This window comes from Littorina saxatilis, linkage group LG9, assembly GCF_037325665.1.
Source record: "Littorina saxatilis isolate snail1 linkage group LG9, US_GU_Lsax_2.0, whole genome shotgun sequence".
NCBI lineage: Eukaryota > Metazoa > Mollusca > Gastropoda > Littorinimorpha > Littorinidae > Littorina > Littorina saxatilis.
This window is the reverse complement of record NC_090253.1, coordinates 7,690,970-7,698,469: the sequence shown is the minus strand read 5'-3', so window position 1 is coordinate 7,698,469 and position 7,500 is coordinate 7,690,970. Positions and strand designations below refer to the sequence as shown.

The window sequence follows — 7,500 nt, the reverse complement described above, 5'->3', positions numbered from 1 at the left end:
TAGGCTAGCCGCAAGCAATTCTTGCCTTCACAAAACGGGCGTCAGTATACTCACAGATCTCACAGTTGGTTCCGCTCCAGCCATTGGAACACGCACAGCTGTAGCCGCCGACTTGGTCACTGCAGACACCGTTGCCACCACACGGAAAGCTAGCACACTCGTTTATGTCTGTGGAAAACAGAACAGGCATTATGAGTGAAGCAGCACATTTGCACTAAAAGGTCGATTGAGGCGTTTCCATTGATTCTATTACTAACCTCCGAATGGCGACACCCTCCTTTTTCAGACGACCGAGCTACAAACAAAGGGTCAATAACGACTTTGATCTTGTTACCAGTAAGCGTCAAAGTTTGTAAGTACCCAGCACACACAGCACGCGCACCTCATTAGTCACGCAGAACACTATGAACCAGGTGTGGTCAGCAGTCCCCACCTTACCTTTGTTTGTTTGTTTGTTTGCTTAACGCCCAGCCGACCACGAAGGGCCATATCAGGGCGGTGCTGCTTTGACATAATTATAACGTGCGCCACACACAAGACAGAAGTCGCAGCACAGGCTTCATGTCTCACCCAGTCACATTATTCTGACACCGGACCAACCAGTCCAAGCACTAACCCCATAATTCCAGACGCCAGGCGGAGCAGCCCCTAGATTTTAAAACCAATTTTAAAGTCTTAGGTATGACCCGGCCGGGGTTCGAACCCACGACCTCCCGATCACGGGGCGGACGCCTTACCACTAGGCCAACCGTGCCCCACCTTACCTGAAGAACTGCCCTTGGAGTAGGGTGGGTGGGGGGTGGGGGGGGCGGACAAAGAGGGTGGGAGTTTGAAAAAACAACTCAATCATCTATACATCTATACATATAAATAAAAGAGAGTGTCTGTCTGTCTGTGTGTGTGTGTGTGTGTGTGTGTGTGTGTCTGTCTGTCTGTGATCGCCAAAGCTCCGAGAAGGGAGGGGGCAGGAAGACGATGTCGTGCATGCACACTCCCTAGGAGCCGCAGATGTGCACCTGGGTTTTAGTTTCTTGATTTATTGTTTCCTTTCTCAGATTATGGACCTCCCATTTATTGAATACAGCCTATATAATGCAAGGCCAGTTCAGTGCCTGGTGTTCACATGTAGTAAGCACACTATGCCAGGCATATTAGAGACTCTGTATGGCTCCTATAAGGAGAAGAAATGAAGAAAGAAAATTAACTGGACAGTTCGAGAAATTTCTAGAAGCTAAGGGAGGTAACTCGTGCTTTGTTATCCATGGACAGGAGGTAACTCTTATCACACCAACACATCGCATCTACGGGTGTAGCATGATCAGTTGAACCTGCAGGTCAATTATCTGGAATTTTCTCAAGAAAGGGAGGTAACTCATTCTATAAAAACCATGTAAGTAGGAATTGAATATATATTGTGACACTCTCAGTGGGCAGCACATGCCTTTCAATGCTTTTGAGGCCACCCCCGGGCGAAGCCGGGCCCTGAATGCTAGTAAATACATAAGTTGATGCTACTCTGCATGCATGCAGACCCGCTAGTATTCTGTTTGGCTTGTTTGGCGTGTACGTGTTCTGTGGTTGTGTGCTCGCCAACTGAGTGAATGAATTATCCTGGCACTGGCAACTTCTCTTGACTTGAGTTTGGGAGGTGTTATCTGTCAAAGCTCTCTGTCTTCATTTTAAATCGTTGAGGTGGTGTAAACATGGCGACTTCGACAAAACAACGGCAACTTTTGACGTTAGAAGATGGGGTAAGTGATAGAAAGAAGCAACAAAGGTGAAACCGCGATTGGAATCGCAAAAAGTCTGGGAGTGAGACAAAAACCCAGATTCAATCAAAAATCAGAGACCAGGAGTCTATTCACAACAAATGGAAAAGTAGAGAAAGCATTGACAAAACATAATAATTATTCAAAAAGAAGTTGCCTCCCCTGTGATGAAAATCTACCTTCAGGTTCCCAATGAAGACCCCTCCTTTTTACGACCGATTTGTCGGGACATTTTCAAGGTCGTTAGTGGGAGGTTTAACTGTATTATGATCACTTCAAATCCAGAAATTAGGTATGCGACAAAAGCGGGTCAAGGGTAAACATATCCAGACAAAAAAGGCCAAGGACAAAAGGCCGAGAGGTAAATTATCGAGCGTAACAACTTTGAGAGGATCTAAAGGGTCGACTTGCTGGTCTAAGTATTCATCATTGGTTTCGTGTGTATGCTTTCTGCATGATAGCTTTGATTGTGGAACGTTTTCAATCCACCATTTTGTATGTTAGAAATTGTAAGATATTAAAGTCACACTGACAAACAAACACACACACACACACACACATACACACACACACAAGCACACACACACACACACACACACACACACACAAGCACACACACACACAAGCACACACACCCACAAGCATGCACACACACTCTCTCTCTCTCTCTCTCTCACACACACCAACACACACACACACACACACAAGCACACACATACACACACACACACACATACACACACACACACACACACACACACACTCTCTCTCTCTCTCTCTCTCTCTCTCACACACACACACACACACACACACACACACACACACACACTGACATATAAAGCCTTACTGGTTTCGCATCGTGTGCCGGTGAATCCGTTCTGACAGGCACAGAAGAAGGTGCTGCCCTGTTCACTGCACACCGCGTTGTTGAGGCACGGGTTGTTGCTGCACTGGCTTGGGCCTGTCAACAGAAATACATCAATAAATTAATCAATCAACAAATGATCAAACAGATAAATGAATTAATTAATATTGAAAAAGTCGTCTCTAATGAATAATTGAGTAAAACAATAAATAGATGGATGAATAAATGAAATAATTAAAAAATAAATAAATAAAGTAATTAATAAACATGAAATAAATAATACATATTTTTCAACAGTCGCCTTAAACGTGTGGTATATTTTCTTGAAAATGTTTCAGTACAAAAAAATAGAGAAAAGAAGATTGTGAATTCCTATGTCAATTGATTCTGATTGAATTTTGTTTTGTTTTGTTACTTGATATTTTTTCATTCTTTGTAATGTGTTATTGGGTGTATGACGGGAGCCAAACGTCGTATTGTATTGTCTTGCGTTTCATTGTACTGTAACTTGTCCTAAAAAAAAATCTGCCGGTAAAAATGTAGATAAAAGCAGGTTGTCTTAAAAATCTACGGGTTAAAAGTCTGGAACATCTAACGATAGGAAGGTAGATATTCTTCTTCTTCTGGGCTGAAACTTCCTCGTACACTCGTGTTTTTGCACAAGTGGATTTTTACGTGTATGACAGTTGTTACCCCGTCATTTAGGCAGCCATACGCCGCTTTCGGAGGAAGCATGCTGGGTATTTTCGTGTTTCTATAACCCAACGAACTCTGACATGGATTAGAGTGTCTTTTCCATGCGCACTTGTATTGTGCTTGCGTGTACACACGAAGGGGGTTAAGTCACTAGCAGGTCTGCACATAAGTTGACCTGGGAGATCGGAACAAATCTCCACCTTAACCCACCAGGCGCGGCCGGGATTCGAACCCACGACCTTTCGCGTTGGCGGCCTGCGTCGTATCCACTAACCCATTGCGCTCGTCGGAAGGTAGATCAAAGTAGATTGTCTTGAAATATGCAAGTAAATCGCATCAGCACCGCCCGAAAGAAGGACTTGAACGTCAACAAACATACTGTTTTGCCTCCAAAACGAAACGAAAGCCACTTACCAATGTTACAGGTAGCACCGCCCGAAATAAGGACTTGAACGTGAACAAACATACTGTTTTGCCTCCAAAACGAAACGAAAGCCACTTACCAATGTTACAGGTAGCACCGGTGTATCCGTTAAAGCATTGACACGCGAATGAGTTGGTTCCCTCCGTGCACACGCCGTTCGCGCCACATGGATAGCTTGCACATTCGTTGATGTCTGAAACAAAGTCAGAAGGATACTCAATAACTCGAATGATTTACAGGACGAAGTTAAAGACCCATATTTGGACACCAAAAACTCACTTTTTTGTCGATTGTGTGTGTGTGTGTGTGTGTGTGTGTGTGTGTGTGTGTGTGTGTGTGTGTGTGTGTGTGTGTGTGTGTGTGTGTGTGTGTGTGTGTGTGTGTGTGTGTGTGCGCGTACAAAAAGATCTTACTTGTTTCACAGCGGGTACCAGTCCATCCCTGTTGACACGTGCAAGAGTATGCGTTGCTGACGTCATTACAAGCGCCGTTCACACACGGGTTGCTAGCACAGCTGCTGATGGCTGCAATCACACACACATGAGGGAGTTGTTCATAGGTTTATTTAATGGATGATTTGATTGATGAATGTTTACGGTTTGTGTTAACACGTTGTCTTTGTGTCTCTGTTCCGAAAGCAATGCGACGTGGTGCGCAAAGGAAGAGTTCCATATGTATGTGAGGCTTTGCCAAAAGGTGCTGGGGGGGGTGCTTGGACATTTGTGACAAACTAAACCTTTTCAGTTGATTTTTTTTGGTGTTTTAAGTGATACATTAGTCTTTGATGAACACATTTGTGTAATAAAAGAATGGTTTGTGCATTTGGGAAATGTGTACGGTTTGATAATATGCCATAAAACGCCAATTTTGAGAAAAGCCACATGTGCAACAAAACTGACCACAGAAGCCATTAATATCATTTCATACAACTGGTAATGATTTATTTCTAGTAAACAGACCCTGCAGAAGCATTATCAGTCTTTAAAAGTACATTTGGAGCCAAATCTTGAATGCAGTGTCACGTAATGTCGCAAAACGCTCAAACATCATAAAAGTCAAAACTGATACTTTCTGCTAAGTAACCACAAGAAGTATAAACCCTAAAATAAAATATAACACTTCAACAGAAACACTGACACATGTTAAAAATATCCCTAAAAGTTGTTACAGTTTGCTCAAACTAGTTAAACATGTTGTTGTAGGTGTCACGTGTTACAAAAATATTGATGGACATGAAAATATTCATAATATTTGAAATAACAACCAGAATGTTATACATACACTAACTTTTCATTTACAATCTAAAGATTAGGTTATTTATGGAATATGAAAACAGAAACAATAGCAAAACATGTTAAAAGCAAGTCATAACAGCATTCTACGTGTCACATGTTACACTGTGTGAGTGGACATGAAATTATTCAAAATGTTATAAATGACAACTGTGATATTAAATAGACCTTTAGGATACATTCATATTTTGAAGATTAGGTAATTATGGAACATCAAAGCACCACAAAAAAAGTAACATCATGTTCAAAACAGGTCAAATCTGCGTTCTACCTGTCACGTGTTACATGGAGTCAGTGGACATGAAATCAATGAAAATGTCAAAAATAACTACAATATTCAAACAGACATTTAGAATACAGTTTTAACCTAATGTCTATGTACATCTGGAACAAGGTTCTCAATCAAATCGAATTTTTTTAATTAGTTGTACGTAAAATCCTAGCAAAATCCAAATTTAAAAAAAAAAACTTTGATTTTTTTTTATGTTGGGGAGGGGGGGGGGGGTGGTGTTAAAACAATCTCATGAAAATATTCCTTCCCCCTGCTAACCCAAAAGCATTTTTTCAGCTTTGGCTACAATATTTACAAGGACATAAATGTCTCCTCCTAAATCGTTGCACGGATATGAACCGTAACGTATCCTCCTGAATCGTAACACGGATATTAACAAAAACAGAGGATCGAATTTTTCTTCAATCAAATTTGCCTCCAAAAGTAGCAAGCAGTTGTATATAGGTTACACAATATGCAAGATAATCAGAACTGGGAGTGTGTAAGCTATTTATCCCATTACTCCGACGTTTTCATTAAAAACACTTACTTTTTCCACTAAAACCTGCCCGTGCCTGTTTTCAGCTTGCCAAAAGCCTCCGCAGTCGAAATTCATGTCAATGAATTCATGCGCATAGCTAGTTCCCATTTGTCAGCATAATGGACGGCGTCATTCGACTTGTATGTAGACATTCAGTCATTCAAATTGCTTATAAAAAGGTCTGCTATCTGCTTTTACATTTTGAAAGTCATTTTAAAATATCCTTGTGTATCATGTATATGACATCGACTTTCGTTATACTCAATTCGGCATACCGGGTTTATATTTTTACCAGAATTGCGCACGATAATGGCAGCGCAACAAATTCAGTTCGGGCCGTGCTGGTTTGATCGTTGACCCAAGTCAGTTTGCATGCAGTGTTACTGTTTGTCAGTCGGGGATAGAAATGTTGGCTGTCATCGCGCTGTTATGTTTTGGTTTTCACACGTGGATCACTTACATATTCAGTCGGTCGGGTTTTGTGTGTGTGTGTGTGTGTGTGTGTGTGTGTGTGTGTGTGTGTGTGTGTGTGTGTGTGTGTGTGTGTGTGTGTGTGTGTGGCCGCCCTTCGTGGTCGGCTGGGCGTTAAGCAAACAAACAAACAAACTCTCTCTCTCTCTCTCATTCTCTCTCTCTCTCTCTTTCTCTCTCTCACTCTCTCTCTCTCTCTCTCTCTCTTTCTTTCTTTCTTTCTTTCTTTCTCTCTCTCTCTCTCTCTCTCTCTCTCTCTCTCTCTCTCTCTCTCTCTCTCTATCTCTCTCTCTCTTCAGGAACCGACAAGGAATAAGATGAAAGTGTTTTTAAATTGATTTCGAAAATTTAATTTTGATAATAATTTTTATATTTTTAATTTTCTGAGCTTGTTTTTAATCCAAATATAACATATTTATATGTTTTTGGAATCAGAAAATAATGGAGAATAAGATGAACGTAAATGTGTATCGTTTTATAAAAACTTTTTTTTTTTTTACAATTTTCAGAGTTTTAATGACCAAAGTCATAAATTAATTTTTAAGCCACCACGCTGAAATGCAATACCGAAGTCCGGGCTTCGTCGAATATTACTTGACCAAAATTTCAACCAATTTGGTTGAAAAATGAGAGCGTGACAGTGCCGCCTCAACTTTCACGAAAAGCCGGATATGACGTCATCAAAGACATTTATAAGAAAAAATGAAGAAAAAAAGTCTGGGGATATCATACCCAGGAACTATCAAGTCAAATTTCATAAAGATCGGTCCAGTAGTTTAGTCTGAATCGCTCTACACACACACACACACACACACACACACACACACACACGCACACACCACGACCCTCGTCTCGATTCCCCCCTATACGTTAAAACATTTAGTCAAAACTTGACTAATTGTAAAAAGTAGTCCATCTGTAAACTCTGAATATGCAGATGACCTCCATAAATTATTCAATTGTACTCTGAAATCAAAGACAATGACCAATGACAGTTGAGATCGAAACTCGGTTGTGATGGGATATCCATAGGATATCCATATGGTTGTGATGGAATATTCAGAATAATCACCTCCTCAGCTAACAGAGATAAAGAGGCAGGTCATGGGATAATATAAGCTAATTCAATTCGTCGGGAGAAGAATTATGGGCAAGTGTCAAACATTAGATC

The 7,500-nt window shown here is 41.0% G+C and overlaps 2 protein-coding genes across 2 annotated transcripts in view; both read right to left on the bottom strand.

Moving 5' to 3' along the window:
* Positions 1-7,500, bottom strand: part of LOC138977031 (mucin-2-like) — a gene marked incomplete at its 3' end in the record, with an annotated part of 283,354 nt that overhangs the window by 202,205 nt on the left and 73,649 nt on the right. The window lies entirely within an intron of this gene.
* LOC138976703 (fibropellin-1-like) overlaps positions 1-7,500 on the bottom strand; it is a 19,593-nt gene that overhangs the window by 10,421 nt on the left and 1,672 nt on the right. Inside the window, exons 2-5 of the mRNA XM_070349571.1 lie at positions 4,168-4,278; positions 3,834-3,947; positions 2,617-2,730; positions 55-168 (exon numbers count right to left, since the gene is read on the bottom strand). Coding sequence (XP_070205672.1) covers positions 55-168; positions 2,617-2,730; positions 3,834-3,947; positions 4,168-4,278 — 453 coding nt within the window. The remainder of the gene's footprint in view (positions 1-54; positions 169-2,616; positions 2,731-3,833; positions 3,948-4,167; positions 4,279-7,500) is intronic.